The 16,830-nt window shown below is 37.1% G+C and overlaps 1 protein-coding gene across 2 annotated transcripts in view; it reads left to right on the top strand.

Annotated features, from left to right (window-relative positions):
• Nucleotides 1-16,093, top strand: part of LRRC72 (leucine rich repeat containing 72) — a 42,261-nt gene extending 26,168 nt beyond the window's left edge. The window contains exons 6-9 of one of the 2 annotated variants that reach the window (XM_025929930.2): nt 6,877-6,966; nt 7,634-7,786; nt 14,332-14,359; nt 15,863-16,093. In XM_025929930.2, the coding sequence (XP_025785715.2) occupies nt 6,877-6,966; nt 7,634-7,786; nt 14,332-14,359; nt 15,863-16,028 (437 nt within the window). In that variant the 3' untranslated portion in view covers nt 16,029-16,093. The remainder of the gene's footprint in view (nt 1-6,876; nt 6,967-7,633; nt 7,787-14,331; nt 14,360-15,862) is intronic. The other variant, XM_086694931.1, reaches the window with a different exon arrangement.
• Nucleotides 16,094-16,830: the final 737 nt, after the last annotated feature.

The following is a 16,830-nucleotide window of genomic DNA, read 5'->3' as shown; positions in this document are numbered from 1 at the left end:
AAATGACACCAAGTTCATGTGAGCTCTATGTTTTGTTGTTGTTGTCATTGTTAATCTAAAATCTTGTTGATTTTCCCTTTGGAAAGAAGTTGAAGACAGATGTTTAGGAAACAAACAGTAATATAAGTTGACTCCTACACCCCATCCCTCCCCTCAGCACACCAACTCGGGCCACAAACTGGGCAGTTGGTCAAGACCATTTGCCCTCCCTTATTATCCTCACCCACTCACTAGTTAGTACATATCTATCACCACCCTTTCTTTTCTGCTTCCTCTATTTAGGTTTTCATCATCTTTGGTTACTTCCTGTCTTGTTCTTCTCAGAGCTCTTGCACAGCACAGGTCCAAGGGGCGCATTGATATTGCCTACACACTGAATGCTGTCCCCTGGAGCTGGCAACATGGCAGTCTTGCCCCCTCAGACATCTTTTAACATGCAAATAACTCCAGGCTTATTTATGAAATGTGATAAGGTCTGTGAAATAGTCAGGATTGGCCTGCATATTGGAATTATCTGGCCCTTTTGTGAGGAACAAATGTTTCTGGGATTAAACGACTGATCTGGAACTCTCACTTACCTTCATTTTTCCATAAAATGGGCTAATAGCTAGCCCTTAAGATTGTCTGAAATAGTAAGCTAACTCTGTCAGACATGTTTTGAAAAAGAATTTCTTGACATTAATGTTATTTTGAAGCAGCAATAAAAACAAAAATGGTATTAATGTGGTTTATGTAAATTACATAATGAATTGAGATGCATGCAGTCTAGAAAATTCTGCTAAGTTGTAAATAGATTTGAAAAACAACTTGGGGCACCTGGGTGGCTCAGTCAGTTAAGCACACGACTTCTTGATCTCAGCTCAGGTCTTAATCTCAGGATCTTGAGTTCAAGACCTGCTTTAGGCTCTGTGCTGGACAGGAAGCCTACTTTTTAAAAAAATGACATTTTAAATAATAATCATTATAATCACAACATATTTGAATGTCTTTCCTGTTGAGAATATGCTTTCTTATCATAGTCTCATTTAAATCTTCACAGAAATCCTATGATCTGATTAGAATGATTTCCCCTTTAATGGTGGGCACACAGGTCTCAGAGACTTAACCAAACTCCTAAGAAATGTTAACATTTAAATTCATGCCTTGTTTCTTTGTTTAGCATCAATCCATTCACTTGTTTAATAAATTCACTTGTTTAATAAATCCATTCACACCATTTATTTATTCATTCATTCATTCAATAAATATTTATCATGCATTCACTATATGACCCTCTGCTACACGGAAACACAAAAGTAAACAAAAAAGACCCCGTCTGGAGCTTATGGTTTTATAACTTTCAGCCTAAATATTTCTTAGAGAGTGGAAGGAACTTGATGTGCAACTAAATGGACAATTTGCTAAATGTAAGAACTCAATAATTTAAGCAGATTTATTTTACAAGACAAGATTTGGAAGTTACCAATCAAGGTTGTCTTATCGGAGTCAACAGGATTATGCCCTGAACAAAGTGCTTGGTGCAGAAGTGAGTGGAGTCTGAAATCCAGCCTGCGTCTCCCTTGTTAAGCAAGTATGTGAGCATAGAGTTGTGTCAGCCCTGAGGTGGGGTTGCCTTTTCTAGTTCTTTAGGTTGGCCAGCCTGGTCGTATAATGTCCTTATCATTTCCTGTCACAACAGTTGAAGAGACCTCTACTTACAGTCATGGCCATCTAATTCAAGTTACACGACTACAATTGTTCCAAATGAGAATCTTGTAGTGGGATCATTTCTTGAAAGGGAGAGAATGCTATGTCCAATTACCCAAAAATAAAACATTTGTAGAAAAGCTTTGGTAGCAAATATGCACACTTTGAACACTTGCCCCATTTTGGTTGAAGATATTATATGGGAAAAAGTCTCACACGTACTAGACTACTAATTGCATTTGTGCAGTAATGTGCTCAGATTAAGTTTCTCTGAGCCTCATTTGCAATCACAGATTAGATTCAGCTCATTAATTAAAATGAGAGATCCATATATTTTCAAGTGTTAACATTTTTGCCTTTTCAAGTTGTAAAACCGTATAAAATGCTAAAGTGTTGTTATTATTCCACTCCAGTTACAAGTTCTTCAGAGGGTGAGAAAATAGCCTGGAGGGGAAACTTCTAATCCTTTTCGGCATTTTCCCCTCCTTTGGCGTTTAAGAGGAGGATTGCCAAGAGATGGCCCAGGAGACACAGGGCCCGGAGCTTCAGGGAGGCCTACCCCAGCTGCCGAGTGTGAGGTCCTGGAAACTGGAATTCCTGACTTCCAGGCTGAGTCAGGAGGGCCCCACCTCTTCTCTCCAGGCGGTCTACCTTTCCACACCCTCCCTCTCCAGCTCCATGTTCCTCTTCCCTCCCTTCTGTGAACTCTTTCTAAATCAGGAGCTACGTGTTTCAAAGACCCATTTTCTGGCTAATGATGTTCCCTGACCTTCAGTCCCCCTGCCTCTCTCCCAGCACACAGCAAGAAAACACCACCAGCAGCAGCCACAAAATACTTACATTCTGCTGTTCCTAAACTTTCACTCTCATCATTTCTCTCAATTTTTTTGTTTCGTTAAGCTCCACTATTGGGAAGTACATTCAGACACCTGCATTGCGTAAGTTTCTAAATACTTTTTTATTAATGTTTATTTATTTTTGGGAGAGAGACAGAGATAGAGAGAGACAGAGCATGAGCAGGGGAAGGGCAGAGAGAGGGAGACAGAATCAGAAGCAGACTCCAGGCTCTGAACTGTCAGCACAGAGCCCAACGCGGGGCTCGAACTCATGAACCTGAAGTCAGACGCTTAACCCGTCTGAGCCACCCAGGCGCCCCAGCATTGCATAATTTTTAAGATTTGCTTCCCAGAAGCCCTTTATGGATTCACCATTAGAGACAGAGTGACCCTTTCAAGAGATGGTCTCCATTTTCTTCAGACTCCATCTTCAACGTTTTCTATCCTTTTCCACTTGGCCCCTGTCCACTGCAGATGGCAAACAGACAGGGGCTGAAGAGGGACACTGAGATCAGGGTGGGGCTATGATTTTGATGGCCTCTGCCTTCGAGCCTCTATCTGAAATGGCTCAAGTGGGATTGATGAGGGAGTGTAAGGCAAGCTGACACCACCTACACCACCTGGGCCCCCAGGTGGGATGTGACATTCCCCAGGCACTCCCAGCTGCCCAAGAACAAAGGAAAGGGCAGAAAACAAACAGTTACACTAACAGTCTCCATCAGTTTACAAATATCTTAGTAAATTAAAAAAAAAAAAAAAAAAGCAATCTTATCGATAGCCTTCTCCAGGAACTCCCTACCGTCTCAATGATTAAGCTTTGCTAGAGGAAAAAACGACCTCAGCTTGACAAAAGCTAGGCCTCCAGTAAATGAACCTTCTTTAGCATATGGAAACCCTTTAAGAAACTTCCTCCTGACTTCATCTCTCCCAACTCCACAGTCTATAAACAGTCATTCTTCACAACCCCAGTGCAGCTCTTTCTGCCCACAGGTCCTGTTCCCGAGCTTTAATAAAAATCACCTTTTTGCACCAAAAATGTCTTCAAAAATTCTTTCTTGGCCATCAGCTCCGAACGCCTGCCACCCCTCCAAACCCCATCAGGACCACCCCTCCCAAACAACAAAACAAAACAATCCACCCAATAACAAGAGCCAACTGGGTCTTTGCTGTTTGTCTTGAAGAAGAGAATATTCTGACCCCTCTACTGTCTTCATCCCCTACTTTAGTCCAGGTTTGCCTTTTAATAATCAGGGATGATTTCCATATTCAATATGAGCATGTGGTGTGCAGTGGCCCACAGATCTTGTTAAAGATGGTGGTAAACAACGGAGATGCTGCCCTTGCTAGGTAACCTTGAGCCAGAACCTCAGAATCTTAGTGTGTGACCATTGCCAGCTGAACTCGCTTCTGCAGGCTGTTCTGCACAGACACAGAACATAACTGCTTTTAACTTCCCTGTATCATTTTCCCCATCTATTAAGTGAACATGTTGGTACATTATTAATCACATCAACTTTCTTCAAAGGGGGTCTTAAAACCCTTAATGTTCATTTAAATGACGGTTTTCAATTTAGCTTTAAAAGTTTTAAAAAATTAACTGAAGCCAATTATTTAGATAACTTTTTTCTCTTCTGTTTCAAGGAGTAGCTTCGTACATGTGACTCATGTAATTCAAGCTGTGCAGTAAGGTAGTAAAGACATTTTGATATATTATTGGATAGATGTAAATTGCTGAGACTCAGAATCCCAAATTAAGATAAGCAAGACACTGCTGGCGCCACCGAGGTGTACTCTATAAGTAGCCTAGAGGGAAAGTGGATTAAATAGTATTAACCTATTGAAAGTGAAAGTGTAAGCAATTTTGCTTCATAGTTTCTAAAGGAATGTACCCATACATCATGGAAGGCTTTCAGAACTTTCAGACACAGGAAACTGATTTCATATCTTAGAAACTTAATTTATGGTAATTTTACAGCATCAATCCCAAACTCATAAATCCAAAATGTTGAGTGTTTAATAGTATGGAGGGGGGGAAAAAGAGTTTGGAAATAAGATTGCTTCTTTCTAAAACTTAACAGCAAGGAAAAACAAAGTGAAAAATCGTAAAGATGAAATGCCTCTCAAACGATTTAATTCTATTTTTTAAAGTTAATTTAAGCAGAGGCTGGGCTAAGAGCCCAGCGTTCTGACTTGCTGTCACCTAGATTTTACTTTAGAATGAGATAAATGGTGAGCCACAATGAACGCATCAAGTCTTCAGTATTGAGACACCTTCTTTATAAGTAATCTAACAGCAGTAAATCTAAATTGTATGTTTTGTTGAGCTGAAGCTTGGTTTTCAATTTACATAAAGAAGTTACTTAACTGAAGTCTAGGAAAAAAAGCCAAAAGAAATGAAATAGGAATGTTCTCAGAGGGAAAAGAGAATGGGAAAGGTGTACCAAGAGGAAACGTTATAGCTACATTTTCGATTTACATCACAGGCGACGGCAGACTATCTCCCCCCCCCCCCCCCCCTTTAATGTACGATAGGGTTATGAAGCATCAGATGTGATTCTCCAACACGGTAACCAAAGAATAGGCTTCCGCACTGAAGCATCTGTGACTTTTTCTTCCTCCTAAACTCTCATTAAAAACAATTGTGTTTTGCTTTTACATCCTTGAAGGATGTTCTTTTCTCTTTCTGGCTCCAATGCATGATCTCTGTGGATCTTTTAAAACCTGTCCTTATTACTGGTTTAATGTACATCTGTCCTATTCCCTGTTCAGTAGTAATAATTATTTGTTACCACTTTAAATTCCTTTCAAGTTAACAATTTAAACCATTTTTGTCACTCAAGAAATCTTGAAAATTTTCCGTTTCATTTTTTCCTCTTATTTCCCCCAATGCATACATATTTCCTTTCTTTTAAATTCTTTGTTGCTCCTGGATCTACATTTTCTTTTATGCCTTCCTCATTCTGATTGCTTCTGTTTATTATGTACCAGGTGTCTTCCATTGCCTACTTTAAGTCCCTGTAAAGCTCAAGTTTTCCACAGGGAATAGCTACATGTAATGGTTTCATTAGCCAGAAAAGTTTGTGTTTATATGATAAATATCAAAATGTTTTATAACCTACAGGGAAAACATCCAGATGATCAACTTTTTCAGTTTTTATCAAAATAGTTCATTGTCTTTGAAGCACTCCCCCACCTTCTTCATGTTTGCCAACTGTTCTTTCCTGGGCTTACGATGCTTAAGGTTTTCATGCTTTTATCAAGCGTCTCTGTATTTTACAGTCCAATGCTAGAGCACTACTCCTAAATTTAACATGTACGGTACACGAGCACCATTTTGTGATAGCGATGTAGTCGCACAACGGCCGGAACTCTTTCTACTACTGCCACCTAGTGGTTCTCCTCACCACATGTATCTTCCCGAAGTGTTTTTCTAGAAATTGCACGTTGGCAGAATCCAGTAGCTAAAGATATTCAAGTGGAAATCATGAAAGCTTTCTTTCACATTGTATTAAAGTAACCCTGTTTCACGCACCTAGGGAAGAAGAGGGAAGATACTTCACTCTTTCCACGAAAATAAAACTCTCACTTTAGTTGAAAAATTTTTTAAATGCACCTGCACGCTGATGTCTAAAGTATGTGACGTCAGAAACGCCAGGAGCTCTTCCACATGCGCTTGCCTCCCACCTCCGGCCACTGTACTAGATAGCATGATTCATTAGGTATCGCAGCACCTGCATAAAGGAAATCAGAAGCACGTGCTTCTGGCCAGAGGTAAACAAGACGCAAGATCAGCACCTGTTCAGCTCTGCTCCTGGTGAGCTCTGAAGCCGCCACTGGTATTTATGTAATGTGAACTGCGTGCAATGGTTTAAAGTGGAGGAAGAACACGATATTAGATCAGTGTACTGCATCTCTGCCCGTCTCCACACAGCTACCTTTGTGACCTTTGAGACTAGAAGAGAACCGAGGGAACAAATACTTCAGCAGACAACAGCATTAAGGCCTCCGCAGAGCTGATATCTTGTCGTTTCTTTGCTAATTAACTTATGGCCATGTTAAAATTTTCATCATTTGTGGTAGATGGGGTAGACGCTATGTCCCCAACACCTAGGACCATTCTTAGTATACAGTAAGCACTCAGGAAATATTTGTTGGATGAGTGTATTTAACAAATGGGAAAAAAAGGGCCGCTCTGAAAAGTGAGTTTTTAGTGGGGCCATTGGTTTGGTCCATGGAGCAGAGTTTTACATGTTCTTATGTTTCGTATTAATTCTGCAATTTACCATATTTTAGCAAGTGATACATGAAACCTGTTTTGAAATCTGACATCTTAACTTGGATTCTCTCTTTGCAGGTCTCTACCAAAACCCTTTGTGCCAATATAACCTGTACCGTTTATATATAATCTACCACCTTCCAGGAGTAGAGTTGCTTGATCGAAATCGTAAGGACACCTCTTGCAGAGAAATAAGTGAAAGGCAGTCTTCTAGTTCACTAGCTTAAAAATGCTGAAAGTCTTTGAAAATAATTTTCTTTATAAATGGACTTTCAATTATTTATTTTCAAAATGCTTGCTCTGAAATTTTCCCTAGCTTAGGAATTATTTCTCTTGATCACTGTATTGAAAAGGCCATCTAACTGAGCATAAGGATTGGTCTCCTTGCCCTGATTTTGACATAAATGTGTTGGATGCCAAATCATTTATCCCCAGCATTTTAGTGTTTTCTCTCAAAAATGAGAGAAATGGACTAAATCTCTTAAGGCCTATTTAAGTTCTAACAATCGTTTTCTTTGAAATCCTGTAAATATATATATTAAGACATATATAATCAATGATAATTTCTTTGTGAATACACCTTTAGACATTGTAGATGAACTAGTATGTCCATTTATATGAACCACAAAAATAACCTCACCATGTTACATTTTACCCTTTAGGGGGCCTCTTTTACCTCCAAGGAAATAACTGTGATAGCCCTTCGCAGTTCTGACAGGATGTTCACATATGACATAGTTCAGATAAACACATTTTTCCAAGTGTTCAATTATCTTCTGAATCTCTCTGCTTCTCTATAATGCTACGAAGTAACATTACTATTTGCATTTGTCAGAAGTTACAGAGAAGGAAAGAAGATCAATGATCACCATTTTTAATCACAAAAAGGCTCATATTGTTCAATCAATAGCATTCAGAGGAAAAGTAGATGCCTCCTGGAATCCTAGATCACCATTTAAGCAAAAACCAGCTCAGAGAATACCTCCAGGTATTTTGAAAACAGAAGAAAAATGAAATTAAAATTCCTCAGACTTTTGGTTACTTTGATTATAATAATAATGGCTGCAATTGACAATAAGCTAAGCCCCTACATGGTGAATAAATATTCTCCAATTTTATTAGTCCAATTAAAGTGATATGCAATTTTATCTGTTTATGTATATTAAATGAGGTAATGTGATAATAATGAGATATTACCTTGAAATTCTTCCTTTAGTATCTAGTGAGTATAAAAGGCTCAGTAAATAAGCTTTGTTTATTATTATTACCACTATCACTGGACAATTTCACCAATTAAAGCTATAAGTTGTTGATAATATGGCAAAAATATTAAGAAGAAATAAAGATCATCTACAATTCCTTCACCCAGAAATAATCACTGTTACTATTTAGGTTGGATTCATATACACACACTCATTATACACAAGTAGAATTTGAATATTTTCAGTGATGTTTCGTTAGAAATTAATTTCTTACATGTAACAGCAATCCAACTTCACTGACTTAAGCAAATAGAGATTTTTCTCACACAGCAAATAGTACAAAGAGAGGGTGTTTAGGGTTAGTGCAAAGTTCAATGATATCATCAGTATTTAAGAATACATCTATCTTTTGTTCTATTCATAGTGTGATTTATGGTTACAAGGTGACTGCTATACAGCCAGGCCTCACAAGGAGGTACAAAAAAGATGCAAAGACAAAACCCTTTTACTCATGACACTGTGCCAAAGAGATGACATAGATTTGCAAAACCACGAGCAAAAAAAAAGAAAAAAAAATTTCTAGAAATGAAGGAAAAAAATATTAAAATGGAAAAAGATTTTGAAGAAATTACCCAGAATGTAGTATAGAGAAAGCAAGAGATAGAAAATATTAATTAGCTGTTGAGACAAGGAGACATTAGAAACAGAAGGTCCAGCATCAGTTTAGTAATCCTGAAGGAAAACAATAGAGAAATTGGGCATAAGTTGATGTTTGAGGTGATAACAACTGAGGATTTTCCAAATTTGACAAATGATATGAACCTTTAGATTTACCATAGAAAATTAATCCAAAGACATAAATAACATACAACAATGTCAAAAATCCACACCAAAGGCAAAATGATCTAAAAATAGAATGAAAATGTAGATTACCTATAACATAATAAGTTATAGATTCACAATAAACTTCCCAACTGCAATTATGGAAGTCAGAAGACAGTGATCCAATGCCTTTAAAAAAGAAAAAAATTTTTTAATGTTTATTTATTTTTGAGAGCCAGAGAGTGACAGAGCATGAGCGGGGGAGGGGCTGAGAGCGAGGGAGTCAGAATCTCAAGCAGGCTCTAGGCTCTGAGCTGTCAGCACAGAGCCCGACACGGGGCTCGAACTCATGGACGACGAGATCATGACCTGAGCCGAAGTCACATGCTTAACTGACTGAGCCACCCAGGTACCCCAGATCCAATGCTTTTAAAATGCTAAGGAAAAGTAATTGTCAACCAAAAATTCTACAACTAGCTAAGCTAGTCAAAAATGAGCAAGAGGGATACCTGAATGGCTCAGTCAGCTAAGCATCCAACTTCAACTCAGGTCATGATCTCACAGTTCCCTGGTTCGACCCCTGCATCCATCTCTCTTCTGTCAGCACAGAGCTGGCCTCAGATCCTCTGTCTCCCTCTCTCTCTCTCTCTCTCCCCCTCCCCCACTCATGCTTGCACATGCTATCAAAAATAAAACATTTTTTTAAATGAGCAAGAGGAAAAGAATGGCAAAATTAAGACTTTCCTATCAACTTTTTAATGTGAAAATTTCAAAACATAGGAAAAGTTGAAAGAATGTCACTTGAAAATTTCAAAACATAGGAAAAGTTGAAAGAATGTCACTTACATATTCAATAATTGTTAATATTCTGTCAGATTCACCACCCTTCATAAATGAGGCTTTGCCTTTTTATTCAAGAACGACCTCCTCAGAAGCTTCTACTTACATCTGATTGGCCATCCCCAATCTCCATGTTAACTGGAAAGCCTCAAAATACCACTGAACCATTTAGATGTTTCAGTAACAGGTATCACAACTCTTCACTTCTAAATAATTTAGCCTCTAAGTTTAAAAATAAGGGCATTCTTCTATATAGCCCCAATGACATTATCATACCTAAAAAACTAACTATGAGTGTACTCATACTATTTAATACATAATAATACATATTCAAATGTTCCCAGTTGTTCCAAGATGGCTGCTATAGCTGCTCTTTCAAACTAGAATCCAATTAAATTTCCTAACAACATGTGGTTGTTATGGACCTTTACTCTTTTTAAATTTAAAAATTTTGCAATTTGTTTCCATGACTCTTTTAGGGACCAGGCCAGTTAAATTGTAGAATGCATCAATTTGTATGACTGTTTCCACAAGATGTCATTAAACTTGTCCCTTTACCCACTGCATGTCCCAGAGAATGGAAGAAATGTCCATAGGACATGTTCTAGATGCAGTAGAGTGTAGAGCAGTGGTTCTCAAAGTGTGGTTCCTAAACCAGTAACAGCAACATCGCATAAGAACTTGTGACCAATACAAATTCTTGTCCCAAAAGAGATCGACTAAATTAGAAACTCAAAGATGGGACCCAGAAAGCTGTTTTAACAAGCCTTTCAGGTGACTCTGATACACACCCCAGTTAGAGAACAACTAGCATAGAGGCAAGAACACAAGCTTTGGGATCAGATTCCCCCTAGGTTTGAATACCAGCTGTGCTAGTAAGTAGAAGTTTTATTAATCTTGACCCTAATTTGTTTCAGCTTTCTGATTTTTAAAACTAGGGATATTTTAAAGATATTTTAAAACAGACAATATCTTCCTCTGGCTGTCACGACTCTTATACACACACTCATTATATACACACACTGCCACCACCTGATCTGACACATATGAAGGACGTGATAAAAACTGAACTGTTCTATTAGTCTCCTCCTAGGTTTTTCTTTCACTTCATGTAAGATACCCAAACTGAATGTTATCAGATTAGTGCAAGTGAGCCATGCTATGGCAGGAAGTGAATCTCTGGATAGAAAATCTCCACTCTTAAAAATAGGTAACACACTCTTAAAAACAATGTAAGACATTCCATCTGTTTTTCAGCGCTACTGTTATTACAAGTATGAGGAAGACGGTTGAACACTACCCTTAGCACTTTACCTTTCTTTAGTGCAACGAGATTGCAGAAAAAAACTATTATCCTTTTGTTCTCTTTATTACTTTTCATTTTAAACCTCCAAAAATGAAATCAGAGGAAGAAAGAATACGGAGAGTGTTTCACTGCACCTGAGAGTTGTTCTTCTGAATTCATAGCTATGCTACCTATAGCCCTCCTAAAACTTAGGATGACCCTAATCTACTCATTTCCTACAAAATGCCAATATATCAGAGCAACTCAATAGTATTTTTAGCCCAATACTTTAGCCTGGCTTACTTTAGCTTATCTTAATAACTAAACATGTACAATGAAACTAATAAAACCCACTATGTAAGTTTTTTAAAATATGTCTTACAGTTTTATAGTTTCTGTATTTGTTTTGATATAAATCTCATCTTGCTGTGACATGCACATTTAGGACTCTGAATTCTTTAACTGGGAAGAAACCATACTTAAAATTGTTCATAAGGTAATTTTAACACCACGTTTTGATTTCATTATCTTTAACCTTATACTGGGAAAGAAACCAATTATATTCTAACAGCTTGAGAAGTAAAGTCAACTTGTAGTTTCTTCAAATGCCACCTATCCATCCTTGTAAAATGGGTAAAAGACATGCACCGATTTCCATTAACTATCATGCTTATTGCATGATCACCAATAACTTCAGAATCAAAACGCTGTGGGCTTTTATACAGCTTTAAGGAAGTAGACATTGGGGGATTTCCCACCAACTACCTAAATAGGGACAGACATTAAGGGAGATTAAAATAAATGAAAATACCAATAACATTTTTAAATGACTAGTAGTGGTCTAAGTAAAACTGCTGGATTTCTGTATTTGCTCTTCTGCCCCAAACAAGATGGAACTGCAGGGCTAAGACCAAGCTGAGGAGGATGTCCCAGAGCCTAGGCCTAGCAGCTGAGGCGTGTTACTCAGGAAGAGAGAAGAAGAAAACAACAACAACAACAACAAAATTCATGTAGACTATTTAGCAAACGGATAGTTCACCAGAGTGGGTGAATCCAGATATAAGACAGGGAGGCCAGAATCCAGACAAAAGTAAAAATTAAAACTTTTGAGCTGGGCGATCGAAGCCTTGGGAATCCAGGCCTTAAAAACATCTCTGACTCTGAGTAGCAACGACATGAGGCACATCCAGGAAAGCAAATGCCAAGTGCTATTTGTGCATGAAGCCTCAGAGAGGTACCAAGGGTCAATGTGAGAACTCGAGATTGGTTGGCAATTGAGAAAACTGCAGAGTCAGAAGAATTTGTGAAGGCAAAAATCAACAGTCAGCAGAGCAGGTTTTGGAAGCCATGACTGGGGGCCACTGGAGTTGTGCCACGGAGCAGTCCTGCGCCAAAGAAATAAACAAAAACCACTTTCTTCGGGAGACATCATAAGGAAAAATAAATTCCAGAGAGATTAAATATCTAAATATAAATGAATTGAAAATTACATGGGGGGAAAAAAAAACTTTTATAATCCCAAGGAGACGAAGTACAATCAAAGCTTTACACAAAACTCAGGGCCATAAAAATGAAAAGTTGACAGATTTAAACTACATAAAAATGACAACCATTATATGATATAGGAACAAAATTAAAAGAAAATCTTTGCAATATATACAATAGGCAAAAGCTAATTCCTATTATATTAAAGGGTTCCTATAAATCAATTTGTAAACTCCAAATTTAAAAAAAAAGTGAAAAAAGCTATGAACAAGACATTTAGAGAAGGAAATAAATGTGATGTCTCATCATCAGCCTTACTAGTGAGCAAATAAATGGAAAATAAAACAATGAGATATCAATTTCGTCCTGCAGATATGCAAACGTTGAGAAGGTTAGTAAAGATTAAGGGAGAAAAAAGCACAACTTATAAATTATTGGTGGGAGTGTAAATTAGTTTAACCTTCTTGGCCATATGGCAGCATCCACCAAATATAAAATGTGCAAACCATTCAAAACAGCATTTAAATTTGAAGCCTCTTTTGCAAAAGTATTTGCACATAAAAACAAAGATTTATGTATAAAGCTGCTCAATGAAACATTCTAAGTAAAAGAAAAAATGAAAACACCGAATGGTCCTTCATAGAAGAATATTAAGTGATGGAACATTCCTACAACATGAACCATTGCACTTTAGAATTATTCCATGGGGTATTGAGTATAAGAAAAATGCATCATGGACTAATAAAATGCAGAGTATGACAAAATTGGAACTGAGTTCACATATGTGAGTACACATGTGTATGCACATAGGAGGCTGGAAATCTACATACAAAACTCTTAATAGTGATCCCTCTGGTAAGAGGAATGAGAAAGATCAAAGGAAGATTTCACTTTCTACTATTTTCTAGTTTATATTCATTATCAGCAAAATGAGCATTTTATAATTAAAACATATAGAAGGGGTGCCTGGCTGGCTCAGTCAGAAGAGCACAGGACTCTTGATCACAGGGTCGTGAGTTCGAGCCCCATGATGGGTATAGAGATTACTTATAAATAAATAAATAAATAAATAAATAAATAAATAAATAAATAAATAAATAAGTGAGTAAGTAAAATGTAAATTCTTAAAAAAAATGCAGCAAGAGAGACTGGGGAAATCAGAAATGGAATGATCAGCCATTTGTGAAGGGAACAATTCCATGAACTCCTCTAAGGCAGGGGCTATGTGCTCCCTGCTGCTTGTGGTATTGTGGGCTTTGGTGGCCCAACAGGTGCTGGTACATTCCACGTCTGGCCTGGCACCAGGCCTCTGGAGAGGAATGAACAAAGCAATGACAGTCTCTGGAAGATACCATAAGAAATCCCGGCTTTGTGGACTAGCCTTTGAGCTCCAAAGCTAGGGAAGATGGAGATTCTTGTGATCTAGGATTTGTTTATTCTATTTCTTTGAAGTTAATGCCAAGAATTCAAAAGGTTTAAACTGCCCTAAATAGTTCTCCTCATTTGGTCTGGTAGTCCATTTATAGATTCATGTGTCTATCTGAGAAAAAGGATCACTTTCTGCACATGAGACTCAATATCATAATTACAAAAATCCTCACTTGGATTCCACTGGTAACTTAATTGATTAAGCATTCTGTTCTCAGAGTTTTGAGAACTGTATTGAATTAAAGAACTTGCTTCAAACCTAAGGCAAACCTAAGGCACTATAACTAAGAAAAGTTCAATTTGAGCTCAAGCGTCAAGGCATTTTTGATGGATTGAATTATTTATCTAAATGGTCATTCAAAAATCAGAGAGTTGTGCTCTAGACTTTTCCTTTATAGCACAGTTTTACTGTTTTAAAAAGCTGAATAATTATTTGGAAAATACTAACTTAGAAATGTATTTTTTTTATAGGTTTTTCATTTGCGAATAATGTGGACAAGTAAGTGATTTTTTTAACTTTACTTTTATTATCAAATTATTTCATAATTGTATTGACTTTAAATTATCTTCATTTCCCAAATAGATTTTAATGAGTTAAAAAACGACTAACTCTTCAATAGATGAGAAAAACTTCTGTCTTTCTGTGATAAATAAGTTCAAGCTATTTATTCATATTTTACATATTTAGGTTTTTAATATTATTATTATAACCAGAAATAAATGAAAAGCTGATTTGGTGCATAAAAAATAAAACCTAAGAATTATTAGCAAATTACAAATGTTTAATGTTCCTCTAAATATGTTCAGTGAAAGCAGATATGTAGATTAACATTTTATATTCATGGGAATTTATATTTTCAAAAGTAAATACTTCATTAAACTATGAAAAACATTTCAAATTCAAGAACATTGATGAATTTTAAAGTCATTAATTCTTTTTAAATTTTACACTTAGGTATTTTTTTTCCTTTGGATTCAGGATTGAAAAATATTATTGCCAAGAACACTTATAAAATATAGCATAATGTACGGGCAGCTGGGTGGCTCAGTCAGTTAAGAATCCAGCTTCGGTTCAGGTCATGATCTCACAGTACGTGAGTTCAAGCCCCATGTTGGGCTCTCTGCTGTCAGCACAGAGCCCACTTTGGACCCTCTTCTTCCCCCCCTCCCCTCTACACCTTTCCCCCTCACTCTCTCAAAAATAATAAAAAAAATTTTTTTAACAAAAAATTTAAAAAATAATAAAATATAGCATAATGTAGAGAAATAGCAACTTTCTAATAAAATATAGTTAAGATACTAATAAGCATATGACATCTACAAATAGTTTAATAATCTCATTTAACACTGGTTTTAAATCATGAACATATGAATGTGGAATAGCCAATCCCAAATATATTTAAAAACTGTATTTTAAAAATAAACAATATAAACAATAAAAATAGCATTCCTTAGTCTGAAAGTCATTTATCAGTAGAAGCGAAGAGTTGTTAGTGGTACTATGCTACCAATAACACAGAAAAATATGGCATTTATGGGGGGGGGGTTGTTTCCTTATTTATTTTTTAATTTAAATCCAAGTTAGTTAACGTATAGTATAATAATGGTTTCAGAGTAGAATTTACTGATTCATCATTTACATATAACACCCAGTGCTCATCCCAACAAATGCCCTCCTTAATGCCCATTTAGCCCATCTCCCCACCCGACTTCTCTCCAACGACCCTCAGTTTGTTCTCTATAGTTAAGAGTCCCTTATGGTTTGCCTCCCTGTCAGTTTTTATCTTATTTTTCCTTCTCTTCCCCTATGTTCATGTTTTGTTTCTTAAACTCCACATATGAGTGAAATTCTGTATTTGTCTTTCTTGAGCTAACATTTCACTTAGCGTAATACATTCTAGTTCCATCCATGTTCTTGCAAATGGCAAGATTTATTTGTTTAAATCAAAATTTCACTTTGGCTTAATGACTTTTTTGTCTGACATGACTGCCATTTTTGCAGAACTGTGTTTGATGACCCAGAAGATGCTGTATTTGTAAGGTCCATGAAGAGATCAGCTATGGCTATTACCTCCCTCAACTGGGACACAGTTCCAACACGAGAGGAAAAACACCTTGATGAGAAAGGCACAGAATCTGCTCAAATGGTCACCATTACACTGAGATAAACCCTGGTATCTGTAGAAAGCCTAGCGGTTTCCAGTTCTTCATTAAACTTCTCTGTGATTAAGTATATTGTATATTTAGTATATTATTTGAAATATGTAAATGTAAACAGAAACACCAATAATACAATTCCTACACATTTTAAATTTTTGCTGAAGTAATACACGTATATGGAAATGTACACAAATCATTAAATGTTCAGCTCAACAGTTTTCAAAAAATGAACATGTGCGGGTAACAGCAGTCCTAGAACAAGAAATAGACTATCACCAGCACGTGAAGTGCCTCCTCACTCCTGTTACCACTCTTATTACCTATTACCTAGCCACTGTTATGATTTCTAAACCATAAATTAATTGTGTGTCTTTGAAAGGCATATAAATGGAATCACAAAAGTTGAATTACTTTTACTCAATAGCCCTATCATTCTCATTGCTGTACGGTATTCCATTGTATGATCATACCACAATTTATTTTATCCAGTCTATTGTTGTTTTATCTCACCTTTGAAGGCATTTGCCAGTTCTGCGTGTGGGCTAGTGGTCTGAGCTGTGCCTATCCTGAAACCTGCTGCTGGAGGAAAGAGGAACCAGAAAAGCTTTTAGCAGTTGCCTGGTACTGAGAGACAAAATGCATTGCTGGTTTTCCCCAGCTAAGCTAAAGAGCTAGATCAAAGCTTACAAAGAGCAGAGTGACATTTCCTCCTATCTGGTGGTGCTGAGACACCACCACAGTGTGGGCACTATAGGTGGGGCTGAAATCAAAATAGGCAAGGGACAAAAGCCCTAGAGGGAATAGTGAACC

The sequence above is a fragment of the Puma concolor genome, chromosome A2 (genome assembly GCF_028749965.1).
Source record: "Puma concolor isolate L17-30 chromosome A2, mPumCon1.1.hap2, whole genome shotgun sequence".
Classification (NCBI taxonomy): Eukaryota; Metazoa; Chordata; class Mammalia; order Carnivora; family Felidae; genus Puma; species Puma concolor.
Note: the sequence above shows the minus strand (reverse complement) of the source record. Positions and strands in the feature narration are given on the sequence as shown.